Raw genomic sequence first — 20,611 nt, forward strand, 5'->3', positions numbered from 1 at the left:
ATTTTCCTGAAAATGGCACATTAACCCTCCGGTCCTTCCGTAAAAGTTTGGGGGGGATTCGTCAAGCGGGGGCCGAGATCAAAGGGGGGTCCCAAAACGTGTTTTCCCCATGCAATTTTCCATAGGGCGGTTGGACTCACTTTTAGCCCGAACGGCTGAATGGATTTCCACCAAACTTGGCAAAATTGTAGGGACTGTTAGCCCGATGTGCCTTTGCTAGGTCTCAAGATATATGGTCCAGTGGATTTTGACAAATTAAGGTTAAAAAAAATATATATATCTGTGACAGCGCTCCGGTGCGCGCACCGGAGCGCGTTACGGAACTTCGCGAGGAGAAGCGGATTGGCTCTCCGGTGTCTGACAACATTCCAAACAGTTCGGAGCAGCCGCCATCTTGTGTCTCGGTAGGATAGAGACACAAGAGGTGGAAAAAACAAAGTGCGAAATGACCAAAAGGGGGCAGGGTAGATCCCCCCTGATCCCCTAGGTTTGATGTGGGGGCTATTAAAAGGCCCCGCGGGCAAAAAAAAGAAAACATTTTTTTTGCATTTTTTCGCGGGAGTTGCGCTTCCCGGTGCGCGCACGGCAGCGTAACGGGAGTCCGCCATCTTGTGTTTCGGTCGAATTTAGACAGAAGATGGAGGATAAACAATGTTGGGAATGGGCTAAAGGGGGCACGGTCGACATATCATGACCCCCTAGTTTATCTGAGGGTGTATTTTTTTAGAAAAGAAACAAAAAACTGTGAATTAACAGTGGCTCAACAGGAGCAAAAAAAAATTAAAAAAGCTACTGATTTCTTCTCTTGCTGCAGTGGTGGTTGTCTACAGCATCATTAATAAGGGAAATACTTAGTTGCCCGTAGCAGATGGTCTTTCCACAATAAATGCAGACCATCTTTAATCCACCAAATTTATTTTGTATGTTTGGCACCATTTGGCGCCCTTCTGGTGCTGCAACCGTAATTTCACCTGTGGAGGTGCTGGCCTGAGGATCTCTGTTCTTTTGAATCATGTCCCGTACCTCAGCCTGTGCCAAATTGTTAGGATGCCACCTCTCCATGTGGCGGATCATTGTATAATTCCCGAAGGAATACTTTTTGTTGGGGTTGCCCCTGGAGAGGACTTTGTCGCAAATTAAACAGGTGACATCTGGGGCATTCACTTTCATCCAGACACTTATACATCCAGTCATTCTTCAATATGTAAAACATATTTAAACTTTACAGAAACACACAGTCACTGGATGATGTCATCAGTGATGTCATCAGTGATGTCATTTGAGATGTCATCAGTGATGTCATCAGTGATGTCATGAATGATGTAATATGTGACATCATCAGCAGTGGATTGCGGGTGCGTGACATATATAGTTAGTGCAACTAACTATATATGGAATTTCATTGGTTTTGTATGATTAAAATATTCACCTAACAATATATGGTCTCAAACCTATGGTTTTTTCATTGAATTTTCAAGGTTTTGTAAATGCAAATACATAACTATATATGGTCTCAAACCTATGGTTTTTTCTGTGAATATATATATATATATATATATATATATATACACATACATATATTAACTAGATAGTTACAGTTAGGACCTATTTTCCATAGGAAAAGCATTTTTTCTTTTCCCAATAACTTTGGCGCCGGTTGACGAATCTTTGCAACATTTTCAAAACTTGTAGGGCTCTTTAGTCAGATCCTATCCTGAAAGTTTTGGGGTGATTCGGTAAGCGGGGGCCGAGAAAAAAGGGAGTCCCAAAACATGTGTTCTTTAGATTATTTTCCATAGGAAACTTTAGACACGGCTACAGCCCTAACTGCTGAACGGAATTACACCAAATTTGCCAAAAAGGTAGCCCTTGTTGCAGAAAAAAACTCTTTTTGTTAAATTATGTGAATCCATTCAGTAGTTCCTGAAAAATAAAAAAAGAAGAGGTCAGAAAATGAATTTCCCATAGGAAACTTTAGACACCGCTACAGCTCGAACTGTTGAACAGAATTACACCAAATTTGGCAAAAAGGTAGCCCTTGGTTTAGAAAGAGACTTTTTTTAAATGGTGTAAATCCGATCAAAAGTTGCTGAGAAAATCAAAAAATAAAAGTTTGATATATGGAAGCGCAGTGGATCCGCGGACCCTCCCGACCAAGAGCTATATTCTAATTGGCTGTCAACACTCCAATCCAGGAAGTGTTGGCAGCCATCTTGTGACTCAGTTCTACTGAGTCACAAGAGAAAAACAAACACAAAAAACAAGAAAAGGAGGCAGGCCTGCTCAGGGGTCCCACAAGGACCCACAGGGCCCAAAAAAATTCATTTCTAAAAAAAAATCTTCCGCATTCGCGCTGGGTGCACGAATCCAGCCGAGAAAATAAAACGAAAATGAAGTGCAGACTTCCGTGCTTCGTTGTATTGAAAAATGTGTGGGGGCCAATCCCCCCCACACTGCCCAGGGACCGCCACCTCCCCGGGGCTTGATTAATGAGTATAAGTATAATAGCTGACATGCACTGCAGTTCAAATACACACTGCATCTCAACCTTATGCTGCGCCTCACATCTGTGCTGCATTTCAATCCTGTGGTATAGCTCATATGTTTGCTGCACCTCAAGCATGCCCAAAACCACAAGCCTTTCCATATCTCAAGCTGTTCTTCACCTTAAATCCATGCATCACCTCAGCTCCCTGTTACAACAAATTCTGCACATCATGCCTTGTCTCTGAAACTGAAAACATTTTCCATCTTCTGTGAAACCTCTTTCATATTCTACACCTAAGGTGTGCACGAGAACCCAACTGTGCTCTAATCATATTCACTAAGTACCTCAACCCTCTACCTCCATCCTGTCATGCTCCTCAATTCAGTATTGCACCTCAGTCCTCGTCATCCAATAATTTATTTGACACAATCAAGTGCCTTAAGCATATGACACAACCTGCATCTGTTCTGCTATTCTATGTCTCGGGCCACCTCAAGAATTGTGCACCTTACAGATTTTTAAGGCTTGCGTTAGCCAAGACCTGTTGATTTTACTAAAATCAAATATAGAGTACACTTAACTTACCGGGGTCCTCTTCTTCCTTTAGTCTGTTGTTGTGTCATTCTCATGTTTACAGTCAACTATAGCATAAAGCATGGGGCAATGGGTCTGCCCACTTCAGCCGTTGACTGACTACACTGTTTTTAGGTTTCGCCTATTATCATTCGCTTGCGAATGTAATAGGCGAAAAATCAAGGGCTCGATCGACTCGTCAAACCACTGCGTTTTTTCCACAGTGCATGTGAGTCACGTGACCACAAAAGCGGGCCACGTGACCACACAAGCACGCGCATCTCCCTAATCCGCCTGCCACACTTCTCCTCCCCTCGCTCGCATTCCCGTCCCCCCCCACCAGGCTCTCCCGCCCCCATCCGGCTTCCCTCCTCGCATCTCCCTAATCCGCCTGCCACACTTCTCCTCCTCCCCTCGCTCGCATTCCCGCCCCCCCACCAGGCTCTCCCGCCCCCATCCGGCTTCCCTCCGGCCATGTGGTCGCCTTTACATAGTGCATTACACAGTGAGTTACAGCCCTCAGTTCACGACAGGCGACACTGTTTCAAGCTGTTTTCAAGCTTTCAAGCTTTATTCTGCTTTTCTTCCTTGAACATCAGCGACTGGCCGTGCCCGGCATGGGACTTGAACCCTCCACCCTCATTATGCATGCAGATGCGGCGGCCCTGTGCAGAGTCCCAGCATCTCTGCCAGTGCTTGTGTCTTTGTGAAGCATTATGCAGAAACCAGCCCGCACAGACGGGGGCCCTGCTCCTCTAATTGCCGTTCTGAACATGTACCGTTCATAAAAGCAGACACACTTTCCTTCCACTTGATTTTTCGCGGCGTAGATCGGCGGCCGCAGCATCTTTCCATGCTTGCCTTTTTATTCGAAGTCTCCTTTCATCCAAGAAATATGAGAGCTGGAATAAATTGCAGCGCCGTGCCCCCTTTCCCGCGTTTCTGATCCTCGCCAGCGCCAGGCAGTATGCTAATGATAACAGGTTGATAAATGAGTCCCTGATATTGCGCAGACATTTTTCTCTCAGAAGTACTCTAAACTGATGTAGCTCAAAGAGAATAAGGCACATTAAGTCATTATATCAATTTTTGTTACCCAGATACTTCAGTCCTAGTTAAGAGTTGACAGCCAATATAAAACAAGGCAAGGGCATCACACAACTCCATCGATCAAACCTTGTCGTGGATAGATTGCCTATTACACAAATAGAACCGGCACATTCAGTCTATAGCGTTATGCTCGCCAATTAAAGCATAACTCGCTACTTTCGCCATAAATCTACTAATTGCCCCTGAATTCATTAGTAGAGTTTAGAGTAGTGACAGAATGGTGGGATTGGATTTGAAATGGGGAGTAGTAAGTTAATTTGTAAGTAGTGGTTGTGTGTGCCTGTTAGTTAGGGGGTGAGATGGTTAAACAAGCACTGCCGTTGCCAATAGGTTTCGCATTTGGAAAGTTGGAGCTATTGGTTTTGTAAATGACATTTTATATTTATATATCATTATTGGCATTGTCAATAACAATATATAAATATAAAATGTCATTTACAAAACCAATAAGTCCAACTTTCTAAATGCGAAACCTATTGGCAACGCCAGTGCTTGTTTCACAAGGTAAACATCTGCTCACAACGTAGTTCCCTGCAGTGACAGTAAGTACGATTGCAACGTGTGCTTTTTGAGACAAAACTTCTTTAATATTAGTCAGTGGTTATAATGGTTTTATTGGCACACACATGCCAACATTTTAGAGCAGGCAAGTGGGAAATTTTTAAGAATGAGTCGGGAGAATGTCTTTTCTCCATTTATCTGCCTAAATTGGGGCTGTGTTGGCATGTATGGTGACAGATAATCAGCATTAATGTTTTGCAGTTTGATAGCAGAGCACAAACAAAAACACAGCTTTAAACTCTTTTTTTGTATGCTCTATGCCAAACAGTCAAAAATAAAACATTGAGGTCTGTCAAACGCTCTAATATCCCCCTCCAACAATTAACTACAAAGTGACCTTTGAGATCAAAGATACTTCTTGGAGGGGGAAATAGAAGCATGTGTGACAAGCATCAACAATTCACTTTTGCCTCGTTTACAGCAGATCATGATTCGGCAATCCGAATTGGGTTTTTGCATCCAGAAATTGAGAGGCGGGAGACCAGCCTTGAAATTGGTAATCTCCCGCCTGAATCGGGAGCGTTGGAATATATGGTGGCATGGGTCAATCACCTTACACAGCAACAAAGTTATAAAGTTTTACAAAAGCCATGATAAAACAAGAATTGGCATGTCCAAATGGCACACATACACCCAGCAAATGTCTTTGTAGAACAGCAAAACTGCCCATGACTGTTTGGGACAGTCCAGAGTTTGCATGGTACAGCCATTTTTGCAAGGGTTGACTTTGAGTTTAGACACTGTATGAGGATGCAGCCCAGGGGATGTATGTCAAAACAATGCATACAAACCTGTCACTCAGTCACAAATATTGTGCATTAAATTTCATTTACAAAATGATAGTTCCCTTGGGTGTAACTCCATTGGAGCAACGTTTTTGCAGGCATCATTTAGGAAGCAATATACATGTCAGGCGATATTCTTACAACAATACTCATGGTACCACTCGTTCTAATGTGACTGTGCCCGTAATGCTTGGGGTTCAGTTTGTCAACTCACACAAGTTTGCCCAGGTTTGTAGGAAAGGTAGACAGGCACTGTCTTCATGGATTGGCAGTGAGATTGCACACTGCATACCTCAGCATACATCTCATGAAAGTTCTGCCCTTTCCGCCAGAATTAGCTGTGCCAGTGCACACAGAGTACCTCATGGTGTATCTCTTGAGGTACTGCCTGCCCTTTCCTCAGGATTGACATGACACTGGTCGAGACAGGATCAACTCCATGTCGCCATGTCCTTTTAATCAACTGACCTTGCATTCACTATTACTTGGTTCAGCACAAAGTTGAGCCCTTTCCTCATTAATTGGCTTTGTCATTTGACTCTGGTTCATTATACAGCCAAAATATTTGTGGCACATGACTCACTTGGCATTCTGCAGCTCTTTGACCACAGTTGTACCTCATACGGCCATTCACTGACTTCTATTAACAGCTCTAATATTCCACACAACCTGTTCCAGGAGTTACCTCATGAGATTTTGTCCTTTCCCCAGGATTAGTTGCGCTACCACACACTACTGGAGAAAGAATGGGATCCACATTGTTGCGCCTTTTTTCGTAACAGACTGGGGTATTGCATGTTGTTTCATTCGGTGTAGAACCGTTATATCTTTCTGCCCAGATTCCTCGAGCTCGGCTTCGTCATGTTACGTCAGAGGGCTCGCGGTGCACGTCATGATGTGTTGCCCTTTTCTTCCAGGATTGGGCTTGCCATCGCGCGCCGCTTGGCTCAGGAGGGCGCTCACGTGGTTGTGAGCAGCCGGAAACAGGAGAATGTGGACAAGGCGGTGAAGCAGCTGCAGTCAGAAAACCTACGCGTGACTGGCATCACCTGTCATGCCGCAAAGGCAGAGGACCGGGAGAGGCTGGTGAACACGGTGAGAGATTCCTACGTATTGGTGTACATCTGGACAGAGGTTTAACTACACTTTATTAGAGGTTAAACTTTTGTAAGAAAAATTCAAAAGATAAGATTATCAACAAAATATAAGAAAGCAAAACTGGTATAGTGTACGCTCAAAGCAATCACTTGACTGTGGTATTCCTTCATGGAGCAGAAATAGCAGGTAACCTGAGCGGGCTGACTATCAGAGAGAACAGCTTCATAAAATCTCTGTTCAAATTGCCAAAAAGCACCCAGACTGTCCCACTATTCTTCGACACTAGCCTGAAAAGGAGGGGTGATTTGGCCAGGTTGAAGACTTCACTTTTTTGGATAAAATTGTGGCCCATCCCGTAACTGTGTCTAACAACAAAGGAGTGACTAATCAATAATCCCGGAACTGGCCTTGTATAGATTAGCATTGGAGGAGGTCGTTAATCTAGGGAATATTTGTTCCATCCCCTGGCTTCATTACATCAGACTACAACTGGGGACCCTAGGCGTGGGCATTTATTGGTCAAACACGTTCCTAATAAACAATAAAACCAAGGCTGCTGTCAAAGAGAAATATTAGGCTTACACAATCGACTCATATCATCAAAATGCTAAGTCAGGAGAAGGCTGGTAGACGAGTTTCTGTCCTTTAGACCTACTCCCAAGGTCGAACTATATATGGATGCCTATGTACCACCTTTACCCCACACCTTTACTTAGAAAACATATAGCAGGCACATTGCTGGTAAATCATTTTACCAATGAGAACTAGCTACTAAAGAAGCTGCTAGTGTTTGTTAAGATGCAGTGTTAGATTTGGGGGTCTCTAGTTGGCAAAGGTAGGTACTTGTGACAAACAGGGACCCTTGCCTCTAGTCAGGGTAAGTGGGTACACTCCTAAAATAACTCCTGCTCACCCCCTTGGTAGCTTGGCACGAGCAGACAGGCTTATCTCAAAGGCAGTGCGTAAAGCATTTGTGAACACATACAGTAATCCAGTGACAACACTAGATATGGACACCACACAGATTTTATATAAAAAAGAAGTATTCTTTATATAGATTTAACACAAGACCACAACCGACAAAAATCCACAATACTGTACTTGAAATGGTAGATTTAGCTTAGTTCCTTTTAGCTCTTAAAATGCGACACTTTGAGTCAATGTACCTTAAGATGTGTCACGCTTCCACAACGAAAGTGTTGCAGGGATGGAGATGCGGCAAAGATTTGGTGCAAAGAATTAAAGACGTCAAGTTCTTCCAGATGCGGCACGCTTCTCCGATGTTGCCAGAAGTCTCGGCTCGATGCGTCAGCTGCAGCAGCGACACCCTTGTTCCGTGATGCGACAAGAGTGGCTTTGGCAGTGACACTCTTTTCCAAGGATGTCAGATGCTTCAGCCCAATGCGACAACTGCAGCGGCAACACCCTTGTTCCGGGATGCGACGGCAGCAGCTCCGACGGCGGCATTCTTCTCCATGGATGTGAGGTGCTTCTCTTGATGCGGTGTAATGCAACAGCTACAGCGGCGACATCCACGATGCGACGGCAGCGGCTGCAACGGTGACACACTTCTTCCTTGTTGCGAGATGCTTCTTTTGATGTGGCGCAATGCGACAGCTACAGCGGCAACATCCACGATGCGACGGCAGCAGCTGCGATGGCGACACGCTTCTTCGGGGTTGCAGGACATTTTTTTGGAATGCGGCGCAATGCGACAGCTATAACGGCATCATCCGCGATGCAACGGCGACATGCTTCTTCCTCTTGGGTCGTGCTTCCAGCTCCTTGAGACACGCAGTCCCTCAGAAGGCCCCAAAACAGCAGCAGGCACTTCCAAAGAACTCTTGGGGAGCTGGTGGTTGAAATCTGTTGTCCCTGAGACTTCAGCAGGAGGCAAGCTCTTTTCTCAAGCCCTTGGAGATCCTTCACAAGTTTAATAAAATGCACACAAAGTCCTTTTTCCTTTCCTTGGCAGTCAGGCAACCACTGCAGGCCAATCCCCCAAGCTGCACTTCAGCTTAGGGATAGTCTCTCCTCAGGTTCTTCTGGTTCCTCTCCTTAGCAAAGGTTTCTTCTTGTTGTCCAAAAGTGATCTAAATTATTGGGATCAGGGTCCCAATACTTATACCCCGAAATCCTTTGTCCTCTGAGGGCAGAGGGGCATTTGCCTAGTCCAAACCAGTTCTGGAGCACTCTGTTGACATGACTCCTTCCTTCCTTTCACAGTGCAGGGTAGGACCATCAGAAGCCCCACAGGAGGTGGAGCCAGCATTGTGGAGGGAAGGCACAGCCCCGGAGCACTCTGTTGACATGACTCCTTCTCTCCTTTCACAGTGCAGGGTAGAGACATCAGACGCACCACAGTAGGTGCAGCCAGTATTGTGGAGGGAAGGCACAGCCCTATTCAGGACCCAAGTGCAACTCCTCCCCCCATCTAGATGCAGATCTCTCTATTCACCACTGGGCTGACTCGCCTGTCTCCTGGAATCCCCCAGCCCTGTCACTCAAACTCCAGACAAGGAATACACAACCTTGCAGAGGCAGGCTTGGATAGTTAGACAAGGAAATACGTACTTTCTAAAAGTGGTATTTTCAAACACAGAATGTTAAAACCAACTTGACTAAAACATGTATTTTATCATTCTGAGTTCAGGCATACTAACCTCAAATTTCTACCATGTTCCCTGAGTCAGTTAGGATTATAAAATGTAATAATCTAACTGCCCAGTCTGGCCTATGGAGAACAGGTAGCCTTGCAATAGTGAACAATGAAAATGGCTGTAATTCACTATTAGGACATGCCACACACACCAGGGCATGTCCTACCTTATACTTACATTGCACAGTGCCTTTGGGCCTACCATAGGGGTGTCTGATATGAAGAAAAGGGAAGGTTTAGGGACTGGCAAGTGGGTGCACTTGCCCATTCAGCATGGCAGTCCCAGACTGCACACAGGCACTGCAATGGCAGGCCTTAGACACACTTTTACAGGCTACTCCTGTGGGTGGCACAGCCAGTGCTGCAAGCCCACTAGCAGCATTTGGATCTACAAGCCATGGGCACACTCAGTGCACTGTACTAGGGTTTGACAAGTAAACCAAACAAGCCAATTATGGATTCACTAATGCATACATCAATTTACCATAGGGAGAGCACCTTGGGTGTGCTGCGACGCCTGACTACAGCGGAGCGGATTTTAAGTGAATGTGCAGTGCTGATGTGAAGAGTGTAGGTTAGAATCCTGTCCTTAGGGTCCCAAGTATCCAAAGGACTATTTTAATAGTGGGCCTTAGGCAGTATTAAAAAAAAGGCGGTGGATATGAGCGGAGGTAATTAAGAACTCCCATATCCTTCGTGGTCAACATGTTTCAGCCATTGCCTTAAATTAAAACCAGCTTTCTTCAGGACCTTATGTGAATGTGATGGTCTAGGTGAGTGTTAAGGCCAAATATGTAACCCACTCGCTATGGTGCGCTATATGTAAGAGGATGGTTTCCTCTAGCGGCTTATTCCTGTTGTGGGAAAAAAACAAGAGAAACAAACATACACAGAACAGTTAGTAGCTTTAAGAAGGCACATACATTTAATGTGACTGAATGCTGTATTGTCCGTGCTCTATGTGAGAAAAGAGCGAAGGTGGTAAACGAATTGTGACGGTAAGTGGTTTAAAACGTTAAAGACTATGCGCTACTGTGCAGAAAAGTCCATAGCTTACAAGTCATGAATTAGCCAGAAGGATGAAAGTGCCAAAGTTTAGTGTAACATTCTCTTACTTTGTAATTTATAGTGATGAGCCCCATGAATTCCGGGAGGGGGCCCAGCCGTTATTCAAACACTGGTGTGGTTGAGGGGAAAGAAAAACGGACAAAACAAAACTGGTGCAAAAGTCCTTGAGCCATGAGAAGGTCTCCGCTGTCAGCTTGTAATAGGGAAACCCGCCCTGCATCCCCACTTACTTCATCAAGATCTGCAACCCGTTTTCAAACCTGTTGCGGCCTGCATCGGAATTCCGTCGATGTGGGCCATAGGCTGTATGGCGTTTAAATACCCGTTCATGTTTGCCAGGTGTACGCGATCAGTTGCTGGTGTGAATAGCATCTGTGGAAAGAATGAACACAGACAACAGACACGCACCTGTATGCACGTATAAGAAACAATAATAAACTAATAGTGACATTGGTTTTATGTTGTTAACCATTGATATTGCAAAAGAAGCTTGCCTCACAAAGTATGTTGTGTGTTTGTGGCCGGTATTAGTGCTGCCGTGGGAGAAAATGGAAATGGAAGAAAGAATACGCGTTTGTAGTTTTTTGGGTTAATAGCGTAATCCGGATTACACTATTAGTATAGTAGTTTACTATGGCCCACATCAACGGAATTCCATTTTGTTTGTTGTTCTTTCCCCTCAACCACACCAGTGTGTGACTAAAGGTCGGGCCCCTTCCCGGAATTCATGGGGCTTATCACTATCAATTACAAAGTAAGAGAATGTTTCCCTAAACTTTAGCACTTTTCTCCTTCTGGCTAATTCGCTATTGACTTTTCAGCACAGTAGCGCATAGTCTCTAACGTTTTTAAACCACTTACCAATATGATCTTTTGGCTTTTACCACCTTCGCTCTTTTCTCGCATAGAGCCCGGACACAACAGCATTCAGTCACATTAAATTCATGTGCCTTCTCAAAGCTACACACTGTTTTGTGTTTGTTTGTTTGTCTTGTTTTTTTCCCACAACAGCAATAAGCCACTAGAGGAAACCATCCTCTAACATATAGTGCACCTTAGTTAGTGCATCACATATCTGGTCTTAACACTCACCTAGACCATCACCTTTTAACTTCCACTCTCATAAGGTCCTGAATTTAAGGCACTGGCTGAAACATGTTGACCACATAGGATATGGGAGTTCTTAATTATCTCAACTCATATCCCCCTTCCTTGTTTTTAATACTGCCTAAGGCCCACTATTAAAATAGTCCTTTGGATACTTGGGACCCTAAGGACAGTCTTTTAACCCACACTCTTCACATCAGCACTGCACACTCACTTAACAAAACCTGCTTTTCTGTAGTCAGGCATCGCAGCACACCCAAGGTACACTCGGTGCCTAGGGTGGGACCCGATGATAAAGCATGACACCAACTAGGTTGGTGTGTGAGGGTCTTTATAAAAAACAAATGCTTTTACCTACCTATTAACAAACACTAGCAGCTTCTTTAGTAGCTAGTTCTCATTGATGTATACACTTACTAGGGGAAGTGAACTAGCCCCTTATTTTCCTTTCTCTCCTTTTGATACATATCAAATAATTTTACCTCCTATTGGTACCCCAGCCTCCCTAAGCTAAAATAGAGCTGCTCTTTCTGTACCTATAGGACAGAAGATGTAGAACATTTATTGTTCTTCTATCCATCTATGACCCAGGAGGTCGTGGTTAAGACCAATCTGTGTCTCTTAGTAGCTGTCTACAAGCTGTTTGGGGAGTAAGAAAAGCAGCAGGCAATTCACTGTAGTAGTTTAAACAGCCAGCATTCCATGATATGCGGACTGATATGCATGTAGCAGTCCGCAACCATTTGTCTTACTTTAGGTCGAGCCTAGGCAGCGCATACACTGTCTGCAAGACCTGTAGTAAACAGAATACGGAGTGCAATCCGGCCTGCCGCTTGGCATTGGTTCACTCCCCCCTTGCGCTGCGTTCCTGGCTCATTATTGGTTGGTGCTCCTGCTATTTCACTTCTGTTTTATACCAAGCAGCACTGACCAACTACCTTTTAGTTACGCTATAGGTCTGTTTCTGTTTCATTCAGGGACTACTTTGTTTATTTGTTGTTTTTTAATTGCTATGGCCCAGGCTTCACAGGCCACCATGTGTATAAAATTTACTATGCAGAGCACGGCACCTGCTGTCATCATTAGTTTTTTATTCCCATGTCGGCCTCTTCATGTGCCGCCACACAACTTAAGGTGAAGGAGAAAAGTTTACGTGCATGTGTGCCATGTAACTTACGGTGCAGGAGAGAAAACGCCATGGCTAGCCCATACAAAGAAAATCTCCAATCTCGCAAACATGCCTCCGACAATGCCAGTAATGCTTGCAGTAAGAGCACACATGTAGGTGAACTTTGCGAGTAACATTAATTAAAACTGAATTTCTTCTTGTGAAGTAGACATAAAAGCCATCTGTGAAGCCTGTGCAGTCTTGTGTGTTTTTGTAACTACCCCTTTAAAAATCTTCATGCCATTAAGCCACACTCTTTTAATTTCCATTGGCTTTAATCGGAAACGACCATATGTTGTGCTCTGATCGGAGATTCTGAAACGGAGGTGCTCTGTGGCTTTTTGAGTGCAAGTGCACTCTCAAGTTGATACCACTCGCTGTCCGGGTAGGTTGATATTCATAAATACTATCGCTTTCGTGCTAATTTGTTCCCCTTTGCTTCCCCACTCCTCCACCCTTGTGCTATATACTAAAGTATGAGTGTAGCAGTGCCAGTTCGAAAGGAAATATATTTTAACAGTACTGGTGCACCAATACCTATTGAGTAAAATAGTTTCTGCATCTGCCACCTCCCCCACCCCATGCAATACTAATAGCCCAAAGGAAATTGTAATGACATCAAAACATGGAGGATTGGTATGCTGTGTGCAGAATGGCTCCCCTCTCCCGAGCCAAATGAACAGAAGAGGTATCGCCCTGAGCAGGTAGAAGTTCTATTGACTTTCAGGAGTTATTGTATGTGCAGCCGATATCTGAACAAAGTCACATAAAGAGTTCTGCTCCTAGCCTCTGTTGCCAGGTGAGAGATGTCAATTCTATCAATAAATGTACTGACTCACTGGTGATGAGGTAGATATCTGGTCGCTGAGGTGTGTGGTCTGAAACTCACAATTTAGGCAATTAGCGTATCTTTGTAGCTTGTTTCAGCAGCCAAGGTCTTGCCCATGGGAGGTAGTGTGAAGGTTAAATACCATTTACACAATAAGGCCGTCCAGTCATAGGTATAACTGAAAAATAAACACAAATTCATGAACAGCATCAAAATTACAGGAACATTGGAAGGACGGTGCTAGTCTCTTTCTATAGGCATCTAAGGAAAATGCACAGATGGTTGTAGGTTAGAGGCCTCTTCCGCCGACACATAATTTTGCAGAACATCTCAGCTTGCAGGGCATGTGTGTGCAGTTTCCAGGTGGGTATTGCCATCTGCCGCCTTCCCCAGTGTATTGTCTTTTTGAGGGGAGTGTGATCCAACAGTGTATGGCCCAGGTACTCACTGTTAATAGGTGTCCCTCTAAAGTTGTAAAGGGACCTCTATTAGCCACATAAGGTAGTGCACCCTTAATGGAATTATAAAGAGCAAGATTGCTGGGTTTTTTGTGTGCAGATTTATATAGCACCAACTCGACCCAAAGGTATTGAGGCGCTTTACATGAGCACCAGTTAAGTTACACAAAGGCACATTCATTTAAAAAAAAAAAAAAAGAAATTGGTAGGCATTGTGAGATATAGGGATTTTCCCAGAATCAAGGGATGTGGAGTCGACCCCAAGGCTCGAACCTTTGTTTCCCAGCTCCAAAGTCTGCAATCTAGCCGTGAGACCACATCCTCTCCCCATGCTGGTGAACATACGTTTTCATTTGATTTTAATGGAAGTGAGATTTTTGTTAGTTTTCATTTTAAAAATGCACCATTGTTGTTTATTTATTTTTGTTTGTGAAATAAAGCTAAATAAACAACAATGGTGCATCTTTAAAACGCAAGCTAACAAAATTTTTACTTCTAATAAAAACAAATGGAAACGTATGCTCAGCTGTAATTTATCTGGTTATATTTGCATTAAGGGCACATTACTTTACAACTCCATAGGGACACCTAGTAACTGCTTTTGGGAATTGCACCCTTTCCTTGAGACCTAATATGGAAATAAAATTACGCTGTGGTGTAAACAATACAAATATTAGCATTTGCAACGGCAATAGCTCAAAGTTTCACTAATGCAAGACCTATTTATTATTGTGTGATGTGTTTTTTGGGCTTCTACCCCAAATAAACATTGATGATGATGTTGACTGATGGACAAATATGAACCCAAACATGACACAACAGGAAGAGCATAACAAATATTAAGGAAGCAATGCATATCAATGCAAGGATTAGACAACAAGCGCCGTATTTATGGCAAGGTCACCTAGTGAAAGGCAGCAAGTCACCTTGCTGCGCTGCACTGTGTGACAGGGAAAGGGCAGGAATGCTCCGTATTTAAATCAATATGGCGCGTTCCTGCGATGGTGCCCTTTTGGCTGTCTAGCTCCAACACTAAATTATTTACTTTACTTTCTAACACATTTGTTTTCCTCTAGAAATTGCCTAAAAGTAACACAAAGCAGTACAAAGCACTGCTTTGCATTATTTAGTGTCAAGGGGGAGTCACATGGATGTTCCCATGCAATCACTCATGCTTTTTTATTTAATATTTTATTGAAAAACAAAAGCAGAGTCATCATCCAATAATCATTCCATGCAATACAAAATCAAACATAATGGGCAAAACAGAGAGAATAATACATCAAGGATCATTACGACGTCGAGGTCCAGCCTTATCCATAGCCATATCGGCAGTGGGGGAAGTACAGATCTCACCTCTATATACATTCCAGTTTCCCAACTTTTTGTCCCATTTTCTGGGGCATCCCCTGATCTTAAATACAGATTTCTCAGCCAGCATGCATCTGTCCATTTCAGCCACCCACCCCACCAGGAGAGGCCTCTGGGGGGCACCCCACTGCATTGCCACTGCACGTTTCACCAGCAGAAAACCCAGGGCCACCCACTGGAGCTCTACCTCGGTGAGGTCCGTGGCACCCCAAATGTTAAGGATCCCTTCCTTAGAGTAAAGAGGGAAGGGTTTCCCTACTGCCTCTGTCATTTTGCGGGTCGCCCTTTCCCAGAGCTGTTGAATTATAGGACACTCCCACAACACATGATAGAAGGAGCCAGTGAGGCCGGAGCCACGGAGACACACATGGTCAGGGCGCCTACCTATTCTGGCCAGGAGAGGAGCAGACATATAAGCTCTGTTTAGGACTTTCAGTTGAATCAACCTGAAGCGGTGATTAATCGCCGTTTCTCCGGGGGACATCAGTGCCGATCGCCATTCGTCATCTTCTAGGTGTCCTACGTCACCTTGCCACTTGTCTCGTAGGGACTGGAAGGAGTCGGGCATGTTGTTCCATAATTTACGGTACGTGCAAGAGACCGCCTTTGTCTGGAAAGGCTCTGAAAGTAACCTATCCTCGAGAGGTGAAGTCTCTGGAAGGGAGGAAAGGTCGGACATGTTGGTGAGGACAGCATGTTTAATTTGGAGGTATCTGAAGGCCTCGCTCTGGGCAAGAGCGTGACGCGGCTGGAGGTCAGTAAAAGTCAGTAGTTTCCCCTTGTGCAGCAAGTCACCCAGAGTGGAGATGCCGATCATGTCCCATATGTCGAACCCTTTATGGTGACAAAGGGAGCCTAGCTTCTGTGAGGCCCAGAGCGAGGTTGCTTTAGTAAATACGTCAGACCATCCCAGGCTCTTGGTAGCATGGTGCCAAATAGCTATTGAGTATGACATGGGCCCTACGTATCGACCCCGAGGGAATTTACCATACCAGGCACCCAGGTACCCTTCTCGTCCCGTCTGGTAATGTTCCAAGTGAAAAGCCGGGTTTGTAAGCGACCCATGAATCCAAGAGTTGGTGGCCACCAGTTGGGAGGCCCAATAATAGAGGCGCATATTTGGCAGGGTGATACCCCCATCGTACCACCCCTGAGTATGTTTATGGAGAGCAATTCTGGGCGCCTTACCATCCCACAAGAGGAGCCGTAGATCTCCTTCCAGCGCACGGAAATGGGAATCAGCAATCGGAAATGGGCAATTTTGAAGAACATATAAAAAGCGCGGGAGTGCCAACATCTTGAAAAGAGCCGCTCTGCCTGGGAGGGACAAAGGTAGTGGACGCCAGTGAGATACGTCACTATGGAGTCTCTGTAGTGGGCCTTTCAGGTTACGGTCATAGAAGAGTTTGGGATCCGGAGTAGCAAAAACGGCAAAATACTTAAACCTGTCCTTGGCTATGGCACTTGAAAACCCCCTTGGAAGGGCGGACGGAGGGCCATGTAAACAATACAGAACCGATTTGGACCAATTGATTGAAAAAACTGAATATTTAACAAAATTGGGTATGACATGCAATAAACTGTTAATGGAGGATCTGGGAGAAGAGACATAAACAAGGATATCATCGGCATATAAGGAGATTTTGTCAATCGTGTCATCGTTCCACCGAAGCCCCCTGATGGAGGCATCAGACCAGATCCAGTGGGCTAAGGGTTCTAGGGTAAGTGCAAACAAAAGTGGGGATAGGGGACAACTTTGTCTGGTCCCTCTGTGTAGCTGAAATTGTCTGGAGGTGTGGGCATTGACTCGCACCTGGCCCCACAAATCAGTGTAGAGCAATCGGACCCACTGAATGAAATTAGGGCCGAAGCCAAAACGTCTCAGGACCTCAAAAAGGTAGGACCACTCTATAGAATCAAATGCTAGCGTGGCATCGAGGGACAAAATTGTGGCATCCTCTTGTATGTAGGGCTGCCTGCCAAGAACGTTGTGTAATCTGCGGAGGTTTAGGGCCGTGTTTCGGCCTGGAAGGAATACCAATTGGTCACATGAACTAGGGATGGGAGGACTGTAAGAAGTCCGGTAGCCAGGAGTTTGGCCAAAATCTTGACTTCAGCGTTTATAAGAGAGATCGGCCTATAGGAGCCGCAGTCAGTGGGCAATTTGTTAGGTTTACGGATTACAGCTATGGAGGCCAGCCGCTGGTCCAGTGACAGACTGCAGCGATCAAGGCTTTTCTCAAACATAGCCTTCAAATGAGGGATTACCTCCTGGGCCATCCCCTTAAGGAATTCAATGGGGACGCCATTAGGTCCCATAGCCTTGCCCGATTTTATAGCAAAAAGAGCGTTCCGAATCTCCTCAACTGTGAGATCTGCATCCAACTCGTTCCTATCCGTGTCAGAAAGAGTGGGTAAATGCATTTCCTCCAAAAGTAGTCGGGATTCGTCTGCCGAATAATATACCCTAGAGGAGTAGACCTGCTCTAAGTGGTCTGCAAAGGCCTCAGCTATATCCTGTGGGTCAGTGACGTTTGAGGCATCGGGACGGATCAGCAGCGGAACCCATCTAGAGCCCTGTTCGCGTCGTTCTAGCCAAGCAAGCATTTTACCCGCCCTATCTCCCAGTTCATAGACTCGGTGGCGAGTTTGTAACAGTTTAGCTTGAGCCTTTTCCAATGCCTTGTATTCACGTTGCTAGCCGTCTCATCGGATGGGTTAGCATTAAGGTCTGACTCCAGGCGGAGCAAATCAGTTTCGATCTGAATCAATATCTCGTTCTGTTTGTGTTGATAGCCTTTCCTTTGATAACGGCTTTATACGCTTCCCAGATCGTGACTGCTGAATGGACCGATCCGAGATTTTCAGAATAATAATATTGGTATGTTCAAGCAGGCTGTCTTTAATGTCAGGGATTTTCAGGAGCCACGGATTGATCACTATGGGTCCTCGAGTCACTTGTCGGTGGTAGGTAAGCTCGACAGTAAGCGGAGAATGGTCCGAGATACCCTGAGGAAGTCCCTTTGGTTTGCGGAAGAAACCAATATCCGCCGTGGGACAGAAAAAATAATCATTGCGGGACATACTATTGTGTGCATTAGAATAGTGTGTAAAATAGGAAGTGTCCGGGTGAAATGTCCGCTATAGGTCCTCTAGTCCTATTGCCTGAGTAAAGTCCAGAAGGTCCGAACCCTGCCTATGGGAGCTGCGTTGGGGATGCCTATCTAACGGATCGTTCATCGTCATGTTAAAGTCACCACCAATAACTAGTGTACCCTGGGGAAGATCTAACATAAGTCGTTCTAGGCCCATCAGCGTGTCTTTGCCCAGTGCTGGTGGGATGTATGCCGAGACAACGTTCAAATGACGCCCCTCCCAATTGGATTAGAATAGTGTGTGAAATGGGAAGTGTCCGGGTGAAATGTCCGCTATAGGTCCTCTAGTCCTATTGCCTGAGTAAAGTCCAGAAGGTCCGAACCCGGCCTATGGGAGCTGCGTTGGGGATGTCTATCTAACGGATCGTTCATCGTCATGTTAAAGTCACCACCAATAACTAGTGTACCCTGGGGAAGATCTAACAGAAGTCGTTCTAGGGCCATCAGCGCGTCTTTGCCCAGTGCTGGTGGGATGTATGCCAAGACAACGTTCAAATGACGCCCCTCCCAGGTGGCCTCAACCACAGCAAAGCGACCAAGGGGGTCAGCCCACGTCCTCGTACAGGTGAGTAGAAGGTTTCTCTTGACAAGAATGCCAGTGCCTCTGGAGCCAGAAGTGAAACCAGCGTGAGCCAATAGGTTGTAGCCCCCTCGATGAAGTGCCCGACAGGTGTTGCCCATCAGGATGACGCTTGAGATATTGTAGCATCACTCCTCTCTTTATTTTGCTCCCAAGCCCATTAACGTTCCACGTCATGAGGGTGAGTGCCCTAGTTTGGGATTGTGTCATGGTGGTTCGTGTAGCGAAAAACGGCTAGAGGGCTCACCCGGAGGAGACACGGACAACTTTAAGGCCACCAGTGTGAGTGAGAGTGCGGTCCAGGGGCAACCCAGATGGGAGCAAGGACGAATAGTCCTCGGATTTGAGGTGTCACTAAGGGCCGGGTGGTGACAACTATTGTGCCCAGAATCGGGGAGGACTCAGCGATTAACTAAAAAGGATAAGAAACAATATTGGAGATAGGACTCAAAACTGCGATGCAATCTGCTTCCAAAAACAAACATAAGCCAACAAAACCAGAACAATAACCTCCACCCACCCTTCCCCCTCCCCCACACCCTGCTTCCCTGCCCGCGGACTTAAAACTATCCACACCCCAACTAGGCAGAGTGCCCGTCGCCCTCCCAACCATACACGGGGTGTCAGGTAGACCACCGTGCCATTCGCCAATACTAAATACAAAGGAGTTTCATTACAATAAGCTGAAAAAACATACTAGTCCAGGTGTTTACGATACCATCAAACATAGGTCCATTAAACTTACAGCACAGGCCGCGCTGCAGTCCGAGGGGGCAGGTGCAACAGTCCAATATAGGGGGAAGGCCCCCAAACAAATTAGAATTGGAGATGTGGCAAGAATGTCAAGCAGCAAAGAGACAGTGGAGTCTGTTTAGTTGTAGCAATGTATGCCGCTGTGGGAGTCACTGTCCGTTGTCGCGGTCCACCTCCGTAGCCGGCTCCTGTCGCGTAGGTGAGTGGATTTTATGCGCCCCTGATCCGGAGGCGCCACGATCTCGTGCAGCCTTTCCCGCAGGACGCCATCTCTTCATCCACTCCCACGCCTCCTCCGGGGAGAGAAAAAAACTCTCTTACTAAGTCTTACCCTCCGCCTCGACCCGCAACTTGGCCGGAAACAGCATTGAGTACTGAGTACTTTATGCCTTTATCACGCATCGCCTTCTTAACTTCAAGGAAACTGCAACGATGTGTTTGCACTTTAGTCGTAAAGTCTGGGAAGAATGTTATGGCAGTATTTTCAATTTGAAGCGGTGCACTCGTCTGGGCCGCCTGGAGGATGACGTCCCTGTCCCGGAAATTAAAGACCCTGGCAAGGATTGGACGTGGGGGTGGCCTGGTTTCGGCCTACCTCCTGGGACCCGTTGGGCCCTCTTAATTGAGAAGAAGCTGGAGAGTTGTTTTGGCCGGAGATGCTTCACCACGAGGTCCTCCACAAAGAGGTGGGCAGCGGGCTCCTCCATGCGTTCGGGAACACCTAGGATACGGACGTTGTTTCGTCACGCCCTCCCTTCATAATCATCCAGGAGTTCACTCATCTGGTGTTGCTGTTTCTGGAGGTGGGCCACCTGCTGCTGGAGGGTAGAGGTGTCATCAATGAGGGC

The 20,611-nt window shown here is 45.6% G+C and overlaps 1 protein-coding gene across 3 annotated transcripts in view; it reads left to right on the plus strand.

Annotated features, from left to right (window-relative positions):
• The window catches only part of LOC144823654 (dehydrogenase/reductase SDR family member 4-like), a 302,940-nt gene that overhangs the window by 120,506 nt on the left and 161,823 nt on the right, over positions 1–20,611 (plus strand). For all 3 annotated transcript variants that reach the window (XM_078682356.1, XM_078682364.1, XM_078682348.1), the window contains exon 3: positions 6,435–6,612. In XM_078682356.1, coding sequence (XP_078538482.1) covers positions 6,435–6,612 — 178 coding nt within the window. The remainder of the gene's footprint in view (positions 1–6,434; positions 6,613–20,611) is intronic.

Source organism: Lissotriton helveticus, chromosome 1_1 (assembly GCF_964261635.1).
Source record: "Lissotriton helveticus chromosome 1_1, aLisHel1.1, whole genome shotgun sequence".
In the NCBI taxonomy this organism is placed as follows: domain Eukaryota; kingdom Metazoa; phylum Chordata; class Amphibia; order Caudata; family Salamandridae; genus Lissotriton; species Lissotriton helveticus.